General features: G+C 35.6%; 1 protein-coding gene across 2 annotated transcripts in view; it reads left to right on the top strand.

Annotated features, from left to right (window-relative positions):
* The window catches only part of LOC106935760 (uncharacterized), a 26,378-nt gene extending 9,465 nt beyond the window's left edge, over positions 1 to 16,913 (top strand). The window contains exons 3-4 of one of the 2 annotated variants that reach the window (XR_001421962.1): positions 10,535 to 10,774; positions 11,867 to 11,954. Coding sequence is in view for 1 of the 2 variants with exons in the window: in XM_015016424.1 (XP_014871910.1) it covers positions 11,867 to 12,028; positions 15,711 to 15,801 (253 nt within the window). In the remaining variant the exon portion in view is untranslated. Of the gene's footprint in view, positions 1 to 10,534; positions 10,775 to 11,866; positions 12,029 to 15,710 lie in introns of those variants that run through there. The other variant, XM_015016424.1, reaches the window with a different exon arrangement.
* The last annotated feature ends 844 nt before the right edge of the window (positions 16,914 to 17,757 follow it).

The following is a 17,757-nucleotide window of genomic DNA, read 5'->3' as shown; positions in this document are numbered from 1 at the left end:
ATCTAAATATTTAGATTATAAACAAAATGTTAAGCTTGCTAATTAAATATTTAGTTGAAACTGGCATTTATATATAAATGAGAGCTAAACATTTAGTTTAGATATTTAGTTTTTAAGCAAAACATTTAGTTTGTAAAAGTAAAATTTAGCTCGTTAATTAAATATTCAGTTTGAAATTGTGGTAGTTGTATATGAATGTTTTAGTGATATTTTAAATATCTTAAAATGTTAATAAATATTATTGTCTAGTTTCTAGTGCAATTATCTTAGTTCACTTGTAACTAAATTACTCAGCAAGATACAGCTTGTTTAAGTCAATAATTATTGAATATTGATTAAAAACATACTAGGTCTGTTGATTCTTTTCCTCTTGTAACATAGAAAAAACGTCTTGTTTTCTATGTGTTGTTTTCAAAATGTCCTCCATTTTTATAAACCCTGCTTTGGTGTTTTTAGTTCATCATTGGTCAATAAATGGCAAACAGTTATTGATTGATTGATTTTAAGGAAGTATTAACATAAAACAAGCTTCTATATTTTGCTGAAAAGTTACTTGTAACTTAGTTTTTGTCTTATTTCAAGTTGACTAAGATATTTAGAATATAAACTCGACTAAGAATACTTGGTAAGAGTTTGTGTTTTTGCAGTGTATTTACTTTGATTTTCCAAATACACTCTTTTTTTGTGATCTATTACAAATTCAAAATATAATTCAGAAATATTTCACTGATCATAAAAGGAAATTAAATGTTGTAAGTCAAACAAAGTCAGATTCTTCAGTTATTGTCGAAAGATTCCTCGTAGCAGTCTGTATTACAGCGAATCTGAAGAAGCCTCTGACTGAACACACTCTGTTTTCCCATCAACGTTTTGCCGTCACATATGACAAAATGTAAAAAAGCTTAAATGGTTTTAAAACTTTTTCAAGGCAGTACAACGGGTAGAGCAGCTTATTGAGACATTAAACCTTTTGATTAGACCTCTACAAATGTTTCACCTCCATTTTCTACTTTATTAAAACCGTCAACACCTGTAAGACGTCACAAACCCAGGATTTGAGAAAACTGCTTAAAGTGTCTTTGTTTATCCGTCTGCAGGCTTTCGCTAAGCCAGGCACGTAGCCCACAGAAGCAGATGCTCTGTGAAGTCTCCCTTCAGGTTCGCCTGGAGCAGTTTACCACCTCCTTGCTCTTTCATTCTCCTGCCTAATTATTTCCAAGACAGGAAGATCAGAGATTTACGCAGGCACCGTTTCTGAGGGAGGGCTACTGTAGCATCCGAAACGGGTCTCTGAACGACCCGTGTTGGAGAAAACTCCGGAGATTTTGGATGTTTTTGCTTCTTTTCTTCAGCGTGTGAGAGAGAAGGTGCACCGGTGTTTGAATCTTTTAAATTATTTTTATTTTGACTTGTCGCTCAGTCGCCCTCGTCACTCCAACGACTGATTCTGATTATCATTATTGTAAAAGTTACACAGTAAAAATTAACTACAATAATTTGGTTTGCTTAGCCTGTCAAAGAAAAAATGTGGGTGTTATTTTTCAAATTCATATTTTTTCACTGTTATTCTTATATTTATAATTATCTGACCTCAAAACTAACTTAACCAGATTTAGGTCTGAAATTTAGTTTCTAAACTAAATATTTAGTTCTAAAATTAAATGTTTAGTTTGGAAACTAAATATTTAATTAAGAAGATAATTAGTTCCCAAATAAAGATTTAATTTGGAGCTAATATTTAGTTTCCAAACTAAATATTAGTTTGGAAACTAATATTTAGTTTCCAAACTAAATATTAGCTCCAAAATAAATACTTATTTTCCAAACTAAATATTGGAATTAAATAACTCAATATTCAATTACATGCTTGTAGCTAATTTAGCAAGCAATGCAAAAGTTTAGCTTGTAGCCAAGTATTTAGCTAAATATTTAGGTGTTACATCTAAATATTTAGCTAAGTAACTATATATTTAGGATCAAATTAACTAAATATTTAGTTCCAACTGAAATATTTATTATCCAAGCTAAGCATTTAATTTTCAAACTAAATATTTAGCTCAACATGAAGCAACAACCTAAACATTTAGCTTGTTTCGCGAAAAAGCACTTCCTGTAAACTGCCTTGTCATGTAGTTGATGCCAGTGGGTCGGTATGAACAGGAAGGACGGTTTGGGTCGGTTCAGAAACAATCACAACCAAAACAGTGAAGAACATAATCTTAATAAAATCAAACTTTAAAAGAAAACAAGGTTTGTAAATTTAGGGTTTTATTAAGTTGCCATATTTTTCTCCTTTGTTTGACTTGAAGCAAACTTGCTGTAAACTAGAACCATGTTGTCATGGCAACAACCCGGTTCTCGTCTCTTTCAGATAATTCAAAAACAGAAACTGATTTACTCTCACCTTGAATTTAAAGCACAAACATACAGGATGAGTTGTTTGTAGTTTTAAAGGTTATGGAAAGGCTGAAGAGCTGCTACTGTTTTCACCAAATGAACAAAATAAAACATATGTTTCATCAGTGCTTTCTCTGATTAAACATTTAAGGAAGAGGCTGTTATTCTGCTCTGGGTTATGAAAAATATCCATTGAGTTTGTTTTGTTTTTCAGATCTTAACTTGACCTGATGAATAAGCAGTTAGAAAGTTTTATTTTTATTTCATTGTGACTTTTGATTATCTAAGTCTGTTAGTTTTAATTAGCTTAATTAGTGGGTTTGCTAGTTTTTATTAGTTAAATGTGATTTTTATTTGTTGTAGTAATAGTTTTAGTTTTCCATACTTTGGTTAATTTTTAGTTGCAGAATTCAAAAAGGTCAAAGTATTGTGATTATCTATTGAACGATTGGGTAATGAATACTCAACAGAAGATACAATTTAAAAAAAATTGATAAAATTGATTCAATTATTGTTTAATAATCAACAACTCTTGATTGTTGGTTGGCTGCGGATTAGCTTAATTAGCTGATTGCTTATGTAGGGGAAAATAATTTCATAAAAAGCTAATAAATAAATTCATGAACACAAAACGAATGTTATTGTATCCATAATTTCATTTTGTTTCATTTTGTTTTATTTTTATATGACAGTTCCAGTTAGTCATAGTCTTTCCTTATTAATTACCGTTTTATAAATGTCAGTTTTCGTCATATTTTTCATTTAAGTTTGATATAACAAGCTTGTGAATAAGTTGGTTCAGTCCGTTTTGTTTTGAAGGTTTCGAGGGAAGCTTTAACTTCCTGTCTCATGCCTTACTCTGCAAAAACAAAGTTTTACCAAGTATTTTTGGTCTAGTTTCTAGTGCTAATATCTTAGTACTCTTGAAATAAGACAAATCTAACAAGTAACTTTTCAGCAATAGGAGCTTCTTTTAAGTCAATATCTAAATATCTGTTACAAATTGTTGACTTAAAACAAGCTCTTATTTTGTTGCTAAAAAGCTACTTGGAAGTTAGTTTGAGTTTCAGACAATTGCACTGGAAACTAAACATGGGAAATGCTTGATAAAAATGTGTATTTTGGGTTTCTGAATAGTAAGACAACAAAGCAAGTGTCTCTTCCAACACATACAGTGAAAAATAGCAGCTGACCAAACATGCTGGAGATCCACTTGGGTTGCTAGGTAACGGCTGGGGTTGCTAGGTAACGGCTGGGCTAGGCTGGGGTTGCTAGGTAACGACTGGGCTAGGCTGGGGTTGCTAGGTAACGGCTGGGGTTGCTAGGTAACGGCGTAGTGCCCCTGGAATGTGACTCAACATGTTACAATCAAAATAATTCCCCAGTGGAATTAACACTTTTTCATCAATATAATGATTTGCTTCAAACAAGCTCCTATTTCTTCCTTCGGTACTTCCTCAGATGTTTCTTTATGTACAGTCTGTTTAATTACATGGATCTGTTCCTCATTCATGTGGAAAAACATTCATAAAACATTGTGTTTATACCCAACAGTCGGTCATCTTACTTTGAATTTTCTCTCCCCCGTTTTCTGCCAAATACAACTGTGCTAATTATCATCTAATGATTCAAACAATTTGAAAGATTTTGTAAATTTACTTCTTTGAGCAAAACCTGTGTGGATAACATCAGAACAAGACAAAGATAAATGCGTAAAGTCAGGAAGCATCCTGCTGAGACTCCTGCTGTGGCCTCTAGCTGCGCTCTGACCTGCTCTAAAGTACCATGAAATAAGCTTGCAACAGCCGTCAAAGACAACCAGAAGCTACTTCTTCACATGTCTGCAGAGTGCGTGTGTTTGAAACTAAGATCATTATCATCTCCAGCTAATTGATGCTGATAAGTTTTATCTTATTATGGATGTAAAAGCCACAATTGTTTACTGTTATTTGTGCAACTTTTTAACATTTTGATGCTTGTTTAAGATACGTATTTCATGATTTTTGTTCAAGCTTGCAGTTCAGGATAATTATATACGTTTCCATATCTTAAATTAGGAAATAATTTTAACATTTGTAAAGATCTTTAAATTTTAATACAAATATCTCTAAAGTAGCAGCACAAAATTTGTGATTTTGATTGCAAAAAATTACAAAAACCATTGAAAAATCTATCCTGTATATATGGAGGTGCAGATTCAGACACTAAAGGTTTTAGTTGTTGTCCAAAAATGATTTTAAGGTTTTATTTGTACCTTTTAACATTTTTAGATCCCAAAATGTTGTGATATTTGGACATCAAGACATAAAGTTTTCCTGCTTACCAGATCCTTACAGTTTATGCGCTGGAGTTTTTGATCAGCTATCCTCCTTACAAAGTGTTGATATTGCACATCAGTTGCAGTAGTTGCCTCAAGGCAGCAAATCTGGTTGATTAATCACTGCTGTTGCTCCAGTGATTTAATCCCTAGAGGTGTTTTTCTGACATGAACAGGAGACAAACGTGTTTCTGGAGGGAAGACACGTTTTGTATCCCCTCATGTAAAGCCTGAAACACGGTGAGGCGGCTGCAGCTCAGGAGGAAGAGCGGCTACCGATCGCTTCCATCCCAAAAGTCCCAAATCCAAAAGCCGGAGGGTTGGTGGGTAAGCATTCAGTGGTAGAAAATGCTGAAATTTTACTCCAGTAAGAGAAGAAATACTTCATAATACAAGTAAAAGTAAAAAGTGCAGCGAAGTAAAATTACTCCTAAATCACTTCCAGTTTACTACAATTCCTACAGTAAAAGCAGATATCATGAGTAGCGTAACATGGTTAGCTAGCAGAGTTAGCAATGGCGTCATTTAGCACAGCATTAGCTTATGCTAACTGACAAATCATGTTCCTGCCAAATAACAATACCAAACACAGAACATTTAAAGGGCAGCAGTTATCAGGATTTAGTTGTTTTGGTAAAAATGCAACAATATCAACTACCTCAGTTTTCCTTCACACCAGTTGCTGGTGGATAATTACATGATTATGACTTGATCATTAACCTTCATATTATTACATTTTCATTATCAAAATGCAGAAGTTTTCTCTAATTATAACCAAATAAATGATTGCACCCAACAAAAACGCAGCTCCAGTTATCCTTCTTGCAGTGATAAAATGCGTAACTATTTACAGCAGAAGCTGATGTATTTGTGCTGTGAGTTCAGAGGAGACGGCACTGTGGTCATTAAAGTTTAAAGCCCTTATTTGGCCTCTGTGAGCGGCGAATGTTGCAGGTAGCAGCTCCCATACTGTAGCTTGTTCCCAGTAAATCAACATGCTAACGTCTCCCCCTTGTAAAAGGAGAATACATGTTGGCTGTTAGAGATCTTTGTGCGTTCTCTCCGGCTCTGCTTCCAGAATTAAGCTGCAGGTGAGGCCATTATTGAGAAAAGCAGATGATGTGTTATTTTAATCATATCATTTTAACGGTGTTGTGTTTTACAGCCTTGCAGCCATTTATTGTAGCCTCTGTAGAGCATGCTGTCAAATAACCGTGACAAGTTCGAAGGCATTTCAGATTAATGGGTTCACTCGTACTTTCATCTGCACTACAAACCGGTCTGAAAACCTGTGAGGAAAGGGAACAGTGATTGATTTTCAAATCTTTTGCTGTCAAAATTTGTTCCATTTGCCAAAACAACACCTCAAGCACCATAATCTGTTTGTCTCTTAGAGAGTTGTGTCATTTAAAGGTGACCTATTCTCTGCACAGGTTAGGATGTGTCTATGGACTATAAAAACATTTTCGTTACATTTATTGCAAACCATTCTTAGATAATGAGGCTACGGCAACCCCAACTCAATGTTTACACTCCCTCTTGAAAATGGCGGCAAACAGATGCACAATTATGCGACCGTACACCTTTAAAAATCAGAAGTAGAGCCTCCTGAAGTAGAATGAGGCAAGTGGTTTTTGGATGATAAGTCAGCAACAAACCACTGTACAGTGCACGCAGTGGTAAAACCAGCTGACCAAATAAGCTGAAACTCAGCTTTGGTTGCTAGGTGATGGGCGGAACTCAGCTTTGGTTGCTAGGTGATGGGCGGAACTCAGCTTCAGTTGCTAGGTGACAGGCTGGGCTTCATTTGTGTTGCTACATTCTGGAGATTTTTTACCCTCTTTATTTTCCAGAGTAGACAACATTAAGTTATTGCCATAAAATTTTCTAGGTGTTCATTTTTGTATTTTTTTATGCTTGGGCTATTCTTAGAAGCAGCAGAGACCCAAATGGACGTACAAAAACTTTCAAACTGTGAATTTTGCATAATGGGTCCCCTTTAAAGCGCTCACTGTACCCAGCTGGGCAGTAGTAATTGTTTGCATATGAGGACAAAACAATTCAGGAACTATTCCTGTCCCTTTTTTGTGCTCCTTTCCTGCTACTAGTAGATAAGAAAACAACCATAGCAACAATATTAACCACGCTTACAGAAACAGTCATTGTTTCTTAAGCCAATGCTGAGAGGCAATTAAAAACAGTAAGAGTAGTCCTGGCATTAGAAGTGGCAGCCAGCATCAAAGCGTTTATTATGGCCTATTGTTGAACTGCTAGCCTGTCCGCTCTGATAAAACATGCTAAAGCATGCATAAAACCATTCCTCGGTCTGTTTTGATGCCATGCCTCCTTGGCTCTCAAGAAGACCGCTTAAATATTAAAAGCCATGAAATGTGGCAAAATGTTCTTGTGAGTGTTCTTTTCCAATCGTTGGCGTTTTGAGACAGAGATCCTCCTTCTTGAGGTGAGCATCTAAAAGATGCGATCTGCTGCAGCTACATCCCATAATGCTCAGAGAGAGTGCAATCACAGGTAAAGCAAAAAAACGAGAAAGTGAAATAATGACTTCTGGTGTGAGTTTCTAATTGTCAGGGTGACAGATTTATATATGGATGTTTTATTTACACATCAAACGAGATGTTGGCATTTCTGTGTCATAAACCAGAGCTGCACTCTGCAAAAAAAACAAAATCTTACCAAGTAACTTTGGTCTAGTTTCTAGTGCAAATATCTTAGTACTCTTAAAATAAGACAAAACTAACTTACAAGTAACTTTTCAACTAGAAATAAGAGCTTGTTTTAAGTCAATAATTCCTTAATAGTGATAAAAAGGTATTAGTTCCAAATCACAGATTATTTCACCAACATGGGGAAAATGTCTTGTTATAAGTAAAATAATCTGCCAATTAACCCATTTAACAAACACTCAGAGAACTATGTTGTCTCCATGCAGCTCCTTGCATGGAAACGACAGTTTGAGAAATTCTCCTTTAAAATCTTAAATAAATCTGCGTCAGCTACAAGTCGTAGAAATAAGACCAAATCAAACTTTTTATGCCGCTAAAACCATGAGCTAGCCTCTTGATGATTAGATAACCTTCCCTATAAGTATCTTCACAGCAGCTTTGAGAAATTATGTTTTTATTTTATCAAACCCTGTTAAATTATAGAAGATCTGTGGCCTTCTGTTTGTTCTGTTCATTTTTGACACCCATTGTGGAGCAGAGCTGCTTGCAATCCTCTTAACTAAAGTGGATTTTCTCCATTTGAAAGAGCAGAGTTATTGTTCATTTGGACATTTTATCACATTGCTCGGAAACGTGTGTGTTTTGCACTGATAGCTGCAAGTCTCAGCAAATCTGATTTAATAAAGAGAGATGTGCAGCTCATAATTGCAAGTGACAGGTTATTAAGTTCTTACAGCGTGTGAGATCCGAGTTCAAGCCCCAGGAGATCAGTTGTAGTGTGTAAAGTAAATTAATGCAACTGCTCAGACTCTTCCAGCACAACATGTTGATTTTGAGTTTATTTAAATAGAAGTATCTCCAAAATTGCTTAAAAATTGAAGACCTGCCAACACAAAGACATAAAAATTAAGAGCTAGCCTCATGCCAAGTGGCTTTCCACTTTACTCAAGATTAGCCACTTAGCTTTTAGATATTTTCATGTTTTTTTAGCTCCTGTAAATTTTGTTTACTGACTACATAAATCTGCTCTCCACTGAGTTTGTCTTGTGCATCATCTTCCACAGCTGCTATGAAAGAGCTGCAAGCGATCCACTTAAGAAAAATGATTACTATCCATTTGAAGGAAGTTTTTTCTTCATTGTCTTACGTTGCACCACTAACAAATGCATGTTTGCACATAACAACGAGCCTCAATCTGGCCTTAATGAATAGAGATGTTCACCTCACCCTTCAAAATGGCGGGTAATGAAGGAGATCCAAGTTCAAGCACCAGCACTGCTTCTGCAAAGCACAAAATAAGCTAATGCTACCAGCCAGGTGATGACACAGCAACATTATGACCAGGAATGTTATTAAAACAAGGATGTCTCTGAAATTATTTTTTAAAAATGGTTGTTTCTCTGGTGAAATTTTGCTCCTTTTTTTTTTTTTTTACTTTTGGACAGTTATGATGCGTAACCATTTCAACCAAGTGTTTGTTGTTTAACAACTTTAAACAGCTGAATTAGCATCTCAAAGTCTTGAATAACTCCTGAACTACGACCCCAAATTAAAAGGAAATTAAGAGCAATGCTTCATGGATTCAAAGAGCAGAGAAAGAAGCAGGATGTTCAAACCACCAAGCATCAAATCCCCAACTCCAGCATCTCTCTATAACACAAACAAACTGAGGTTTAAAAAGTAGATACAAAAACAAACAAGGTGGAGTAGCAGTGTTTGCCAAAGGCTGCTGGTGTCATCACGATACTGTGGAATATCATCATCTGCTGCCTGGAAATTTAGCTGTTAGCATGTCATGTTAGCATCTTCAGTCAGAGGCTTCTTGAGGTTTGTTGCGAGACTGACTGCTACCAGACATCAACATCCACAATGACTCTGAAGAAACAAAACATTCAGTGTTGTTGAATTGAACTGAAGACAAATGTTAAAACAAATGTCATATTGCAAAACCCAGAGTTCCCAAAAATTGTACTCAAATAAAAGTAGCACTACTTCAAAATATTTTAATATTGAAGCAAGTAAATACTCAAGTAAGAGTCAAAAAGTAATTGAGTTACTCAATTACAGAGTAACTGATCTAATCATCAATCATTTAATGTTTAAAAATTACATCATCAGAACCAAAATATAAAGTTAAGAGGAAATTTTGGTATTTTAAGGACCAAAATGACAATAATTCACGTAAAAAACAAAAAAACAACAATATCGGGCATTTTTCTAAATCAGTTTCTTTCAATAAAAAAACTGACAAATTTAACAAAAACTGCAGCTTACTCAAGTAGAAGTAATTGAGTAAATGTGACTAGTTACTACGCTACTCTGGCTAAAGCCAGTAAAATAAAGAGACTACCTTAAACAAAGTAGCAGATTTTGGAAATGACATCATGTTGTTACACTATATGTTAATTTCTTTTTATGTGTTTTCAGCTTTTCAAAAAAAAAAAGATTAAATGCAGAAGACATTTGTCTTTAAAAATGATCTATAAACATGTCTCTTAACTAAAACAGATGCTCTACATGTGGAGGAATGATTTTTTTCTCTCTCTCTGCAAACGTCGCCTTGCAAATGCATGTTTGCACTGATAGCAACAAGTCTCCACAAATCTGGCTAGACGAAGAGACGTGCGCCTCACGCTCACAAGTGACAGGTTATTAGGTTCCTACGATGTGGGGGATCCAAGTTCAAGCAGAGGAAGCAGAAACCCACATGCATTAATCATAACTGATTTATTGAGAAATGACCTCAGAGGGCAGCTGGTCAATTTCTCTGTGCCCCACAGGGCACTGCGGTTTGCTGCTGCTGCATGAATATCCTCACAGCAAGACAAATCATTTACCAATTCACTTTAAAAGTGAACATAAGACAAAAATGTTAGATTTAGTTTCAGTATCTTTTAAACAGGTGATTAAAGACATTAGAAAATAAGATAAAATCTTTCATAGAAAGTGCAAATTTCAACATCATCTATTTTTGTTTGGTTGTTGAATTTATGCAATTGATCCTCCAGCTCCAATCTGTCATACTCTGCAGACTCATGTTCTGAATGCAGATAAAATCAGTTTTTCTCTGCAAAGAATAAAATGTGCTGCTGAGTCTGTGAGACTTCAAAGCTGTTTTTCTCTGCTCTCTTGCCAGGGTCATCACAGATAGCCGGCAACTATCTGGCTCCCCAGGCAAGACTTAAAGCTTTGACTAGTGGTATGCGGTTAGAATTCAAACCTCGGTTCAGCATTCAGTCGAGCAGCAACAACAGCAGCAGAAGTAACAGCCGCACACACATGCAAGCTGAGGCAGAGTGAAAACTATGAAAAAGATATATATTGGCAAAACAGCCCTGAAAAGCCAGAGAAATGGATGCAAACATCCAAAAAGAAGGTAAGAAAAATCGGCTTGAACCGTCGTTTTAAACTTTAAACATTGTTCATCTGCACATCTTCTATTATCCACCATCTGCTTCCACTTGAACAAATAAACCATTAATCTGATTATGGTGCTTTCTCTAGCTGAAAAAGGGAGGAATCTAATGAAGTTAGGGTCATAAACAGTGGCGTCCCTACAGGGGGGAAAAAGAGGGACCATTACCACTACTGTTGAAAAAACAACAACAAAAAAACAGCTATTTTGCTGACTACGAATTGTTGTCCTTCCATCTGATTGTTTTGTTCTTGCGAAGGTCTGAAATAAACCTAAAGCTAACAGCCGCACAGCCGAAGGTAACGGTGAAGCTAACGTGTGAAGCTAACAGTCAAAGCTAACATTTGAAGTTAACAGATGAAGCTAACTGTTGTTTTGCTGATTCTGCATCGTTTTCTTTCCATCTGACTGTTTTGTTGAATGAAATAAAGCTGAAGCCAAAGCTAACAGCACTTAGAATTGCCTTGATTCTGAAAATGTGCTATATAAATAAAATTACCTTTACTTATCTAACAGATGAAGGTAACAGGTTAAGCTAACGGTACCCCTTAGTTGGCTGTGCAGAAACTTTGAGATGTTGCGACTCAAATATCCATCAGTTCAGCTAAAAGTAAAAAATGAAGCATCACTGGGTCTGCAGTTAGTGTGTTTTTATTGGAAATTCTTAATTTCTTCTTCCATTTTACCATCTAGCTAAAAATAGAAGCACAGAAAGCTTCTGTCCTACACTTTTAGACCTCCTTGTGACTCACCAGTGGTCTGTGTCTGTGGCAAAAATCCGGTCCTCTACATTCTGAGATTGGATTAGGCCGATGTGTAATGAAATTCACCGCTACACCAATGGGAGATTGGGAGATGTTTGTCCTGGTCGTACCGCCTCACTCCAAATGAAACATTTTTAGTATTCTCCCTCCGTCCATCTCCTCCTTCACATCTCTCCAAATCCAAACTGAGTTACATTTCATCTATGCTTCACTCCCTCTGCCTTTCTTCGCCGTTTTCTCTCTGTTGTGACGATGAGGTTCTCCTAACCGCCCCCTATCATCTGTTCAGCTCTTTCCACGACCACAAGGACGACCTCCGCAAGCGCCTGTCGTACACCACACACAAACTAGAGATGGTAGAGACAGAGTTCGACTCCACCCGGCAGTACCTGGAGACGGAGCTGCGGCGCGCCCAGGAGGAGCTGGAGAAATTCACAGAGAAGCTGCGCAGGTGTGTGTGTGTGTGTGTATGCGTGTAATAACTAAATCATGATGTGCCATGTCAAATTACTGCTTGGTATCACAAACATGCTTGTGTTTTAGTATTCTGTTCCTATGGTGTCACATTCCTGCCAAAATCTGAGACAGATATATAACTTCTTTTCTTTTTTTTTACCATACTTGTTAAAACTGTCACTATGTTATGACAGTTTGCTATGAGATAAATAATCTGTGAAAAAAAATCTATTTCCTGCAAGTCCTCCCTGAGATACTGAAGAAATGCACCCAACAAAAACCAACCAATCAGAGCCAGGAGGAGAGTGTTAGCGCTGTCAATAATCCTCAAGTACTCGCTCAACTTACAGTTACAGGAAAGCCGTTTATCAGCCATTATCAGGTCATGCCGCCATTACCTGAAGTCACAATATGCTACGCTAGCTGTAGCGCAGCAAAAAGAAAAGAAAGTGGTGATTGACAGCGCTAAGTCCCGCCTGCTGGCTCTTATTGGTTGTTTTTAGTTAGCACTGGGAGAAGGTAGAGAAGCTTGATTTTTTTTAATATATTATCTCTCACAATAGTAACAATTTAGACAAATATGTAAACATTTTCTGTTTTGTGTCCATAGTTTAAGAAGAAAATAAATGTGCCAAATATTAATATAATACACATCTTCAAACAAGTCGTCATCAATGTTCTTAAGCCTTATTTTAATCATTTTATTTTAACCATTGTTTTAGAGTAAAACCTGATCAATGGAGAGTGACCAAGAAAACATGCCAAACAAAAATAATTAAATCATCATAAAGACTTCATGCAATAATTTGAAAAAGGTTTAAAAACACCAGTTATGTTTCTCATTTAAACTATTTCTAGGGAGAATTTTAAATCAGTTTCAATGACTTTTGCTAATTATTCCATAACCAAGGAGCAGCGTAAGAAAAAGCTTTTATATTTTTTATTTCACTCCTGACACGTTTCCCAAGTCAGCCTTTTAAATAAATAATGATTTTTGCCACAAGAGCAAAGCAAAAAGTTCAACTTAAATGTGAAATCAGAGTAAAAATAAAATCTGAGACCGTTACACCTTTACAGGACATGACATAGCATAATTTAGCTTATTAAACTAGATTAATGTTATTAATACTCCTCTCAGTCTTATGATCTCTAACCAATCTGCAGGATTGAATCTTGACCTTTGCATTAAGTGAATTAGCACTAAAAATGTACTTCAGTTAATGATTGCATTAAAAATCTATGGGAACTGGTAATCAGCTCAGTTTTATTATTGATCACATTAAGATCTGGAGTGCAGTGAAGTATTTCCTCTCTCGTTAGAGATTTCTTCTGTTTTTGCTGCGGGTGTTGTTATACTCCAGGACTTACTGATTATTGCTTTTAAAGTTTTCACAAAATAAGCTTCTTCATATAGGAGAATTTTTGACATTTAAAGGGGGGATAATTATGCAAAATTCACATTTTGTATTTTTTGTACTTCCATCTGGGTATCTACTGCTTCTAAAACCCCTCCAAGACAGTTTTTGGTGATAAGTTAACAGAAAATGAGCTGCTTTAAAAACATCCAGGATGTAACGTCACAAATAAGCAGGAACTCCCCGTTACCTAGCAACCCAGCAGAGTTCTGCCTGTTACCTAGCAACCTGAGCTGAGTTCCAGCACACTTGGTCAGCTGGTTTTACTGCTGAGTTCAACGTTTCCTGGAAAAGACAAAGTGTTTTGTTGTTGACTCTCCATCCAGAAACCACTTGCTGCGTTCTTGCTGGTTGTGCAGGACGCACCACTTCTGCTTTTCAAGGATGTATGATTGTATAATAGCACATCTGTTTGCAGCCATTTTCAGATGCGAGTGTAAACATTGATTTGGTGGGCGTGGCCAGCAGCAGCTTATTAGGGTTTAAAGTAACAGATCCCTAAAACAGACAGGCAGAACTGAACAGACTAAAATCTCATTATCCAAGATTAATTTGGTACAAAAAAAGTAAAAACATGTTTTGTAACGCCCACAGATCTGTCCTAACCTGTACAGGGAAGCATAACAGGTCACCTGTAAGCTTCGAGTTTATTTACCTGCTTGGTAAATAAACTTCAGAGCAGCAAGATTGAAAGCACCAGGATAGTGAAATAGTTTAATGTTTTCTGCAGCCATAGTAAAAATCAAAGCGATAAACCTGCTCTCTCAACAAACTTTCCCATTTTGGCAAAAAAAAAAGGGAGAACGCAGTTAAAGGTGCATAAAAATGTTCAATCCCTATTTATTATTGACTTTTAAACTCTAGAACGGTTCTGACTAGCTGATCTCCGTCGTCGCCCTCAGCGTTGCCTCTGAAGATGACAGATTTTATTTTCCCTCGTTCTCCTGCCGTTGCTTTGTTATGTCCAATTATAATCCTTATTTTGCCTTTCGCGCCTCTAACAGGCCTGAGTTTTATGGCTTGTTTTGTTTATGGTCTCTTGCGCCCACACTCCCCAGATCTGTCCGGTTAATGGAGCCATAAACGGCTGTTTATAAACCACATGAGTTAATATTATAATATGTGCTAAATAAAAAGGCGAGGTAGTAAAAGAAATGCTTTGACTGTAACTATTGATTCTTGGAAGTTTAATAGGAATACTGAAAGCAAGCCAGGGAGAAAAAAGGCTGCACAAAAAGCAGAAAACAAAAACTTTTACGTTTTACTTACTCAAATGTGGTTGTAACTGATAGATGTGGGCAGAAAGAATCTCCTGTAGCTGTCTGTGTTACAGCAGATCAAAAAAGCCTCTGATTTGTAGCATTCAAATCTCATAAAGCCAAAATCTGAGTTGAGTATCTTGAACAATAATCTCCAGATTAGATTAGACAGTCTCCATTATACAGAAAGTGATGCATGGATGAAATTAAAAAGCTTTAAAAAAAACAACTATATCACATAGAAGCTGTGTTTCCATTGACCAGTTGCACAATTTGCAAATATGAAAATAAGCTTTCTTAATCAAAACACGTAAATTTAGTTAAAAAAAGGACATTTCGCTAAACGGAAACAGTTTTTTCGCATCACATCAAACATGTGATCAACAACCAGATATTAATACTGGCGGAAACGCCAAAAAAGACGACAGGAAGTAGTTGGAGAATTATGGCGCAGCTTGTTTTTTAATGACTTAAACTTATTCCCATGTGATTTTAATTGCGTTTCTCTTTTAATGGAAATGCTGAAGTTGCAAAATTGTGTTTTTTATTTTCGACAATAGTGGAAAATCGCCAAAGTTTTGCTAACATTTGTAAGAGAAGTCCAGAAATCTGATGATAATTTTTTTACTCACTGGTTCTGATATGGAGCTTTAGCAGTTTAGAAGCTAAACATATATATTTTTCTAGTCTGTGAAGCAGCACACCTATCAATTTGCACTAACGATATTTTTCCAGTGGAAGAAACTCAAAGTTAGATATTTTCTGTATCTGTGGAAGAACAGAAAATAAAGAAGCTGCTAAAACAGAGACAGTTCACAGAAAGCAGCTGATTACATGTACGTACCTTTCTTTTGTTTAGAGAAAATTTAAAAATTTGAGATTAAAATTCACCCAAAAAATCTCTGATCAGTGCAAGATGATTATGGTTATTTTATATAATTGTTGTTATGAATGTTTTAGTTCATATTTTTCTTGTTCTTTATTGATTTCTCTGTTTTTTTAGGATCCAAAGTAGTTACTCGTCTCTTCAGAGGATCAACCAGGATTTAGAGGACAAGATGTGCAGAACGGTAGGAAAACCTGATATTTTATAGCACAAGTCTCACCTTGGTTAGCCTTAGAAAACATGTCTGTCAGAAGATGCAATCAAAGTGTATTGATTATATATTTAATAGATTGGTTTTGACTTTCTGTTCTTGTCCAGCTTCTTGGTTTTTACATAAAACCATTTCATTGTTGCTTTTTAATGCCTTCACTCAGTTTTCATATCTGAAATGTTCCTCTTCATAAATAACTCACATTATTTTTGATATAATGAGCTGAATTTTATTCAGATGGAATATAAAATGAAATTTGTAAACATAAATGCATTGGAAATCCATGTGTTTTCTTAAGAAAATACCTCAAAATTAAGCCGTTGTGAATGTGTGTTGGGTTGTTTTTTCTGGTATTTTCAGTGACTTTAAAAGAAAATAAAGTATTTTAGTATAATTTAATTTTGAAAGGCACATCAAACATTTTCTTAGTTTGGGCTGGAATTACTTCAGTCAAAAACATGAAATTGTCCAGTTACCAGGAAACCAGGAAAGTGTTAGTTTCTGTTTTTACCTCTGAAGTTACAGTTGCCTTGGCAGCTTTTCTTTCCTGATGTTTCAAGATTGTTACCCTCACAGATTTAGCATATCTGCAGCTACATCACCACATTTTGTCTCTAAACTGTGAGAAAATTTAAAATTTTTTTTTTTTTTTTTAAATTGAGACAATATGTGTTAATGCACATTTACACATACTCTAATCTTACTCTATTTAAGTTATTGTGCAGAAATTTGGGGCAATAATTACACAACTACACAACAAAAAAGAGCAGTAGGGTTGTAGAAGTTGCTAACCGCTAGCCTAAACAAACATAATTGGGAACTAAACATTTTTGTCAAAGTTTCAGGGTGTTTTGGTTCAACTGGGGACCAAAATTGCAGCATTTGTAACATTTTCAGTTGCTGCAGTTCGCTTTCACGCAGAGCCAAACCAATTGAAACAGCTGTTCCCCTCCTCAACTGTGGGGGCGCTGCACCAAAATCTATTGAAGGAAATGACACAAAAACCTCTAAAGAAAACATGATCGCAACTTCCTTCTTTACAAAATCTGAACAAAAATTAGGTAATTCCAGATTTTAGTAGCTGTAGGATTTCTCTTTTGGCTTTGGTATAAAACTGCAAGCCATTTCACAGCCAAAACATAAAATCTTACCAAGTAACTTTAGTCTAGTTTCTAGTGTAAACATCTTACTACACTTGAAATAAGACAAAATTAACTTACAAGTAACTTTTCAGTAAAATACAGGATCTTGTATTGAGCAATAATTCCTTAATATTAATAAAAAGTTTTGTCTTATTTCAAGTATACTAAGATATTTGCAGTAGAAACTAGAGCAGAATTACTTTGTGTTTTTGCAGTGTTCTCCCGCTAACAGTAGACTCTATGTTCATCATCTCTGGGAGGAAAACTGGAGAAAATCCATGGATGCATATGGAGAAACTGTGAACTCCAGCAGAACTACGACTTATTTTTACTCAAGTAAAAGTAAAAAGTAGCCAAGAAAATACTCAATTAAGAGTAAAAAAGTATTTGGTAAAACATCTGTACTCAAGTGCTGAGTAACAGATCTAATATCAATCATTTAATATTTAAAAATCACATTATCAGACGGTCCAAAATAGAAAGTTAAGTGGAGTTTTTGGTATTCTACGGACAAAAATTACAATAATTCATATAAATATTAAACAAATAACTAACATTTTTAAAATCAACAAAAACTGCAGGTCTGGTGAATTTTTGATTAAAACATGTTTGTTTTTCATTCAGTGGGTAGAAAATCCAGAAATTTTACTCAAAAGTAAAAAGTAAGCAGAATTTTTTTTAACTGTCAGGTAATTGAGTAAATGTAACCAGTTACTAGCCCCGTATCTCCCATAACTGTTACTCATCTTTAATTCACTAAGAAAGCTATCAGTCATGTTTGTACAACACATTCTCACTCCCAACTCGTCAC

This window comes from Poecilia latipinna, unplaced genomic scaffold, assembly GCF_001443285.1.
Source record: "Poecilia latipinna isolate Pla-1442-1.1 unplaced genomic scaffold, P_latipinna-1.0 Scaffold2016, whole genome shotgun sequence".
Taxonomy (NCBI): Eukaryota; Metazoa; Chordata; class Actinopteri; order Cyprinodontiformes; family Poeciliidae; genus Poecilia; species Poecilia latipinna.
Note: the sequence above shows the minus strand (reverse complement) of the source record. Positions and strands in the feature narration are given on the sequence as shown.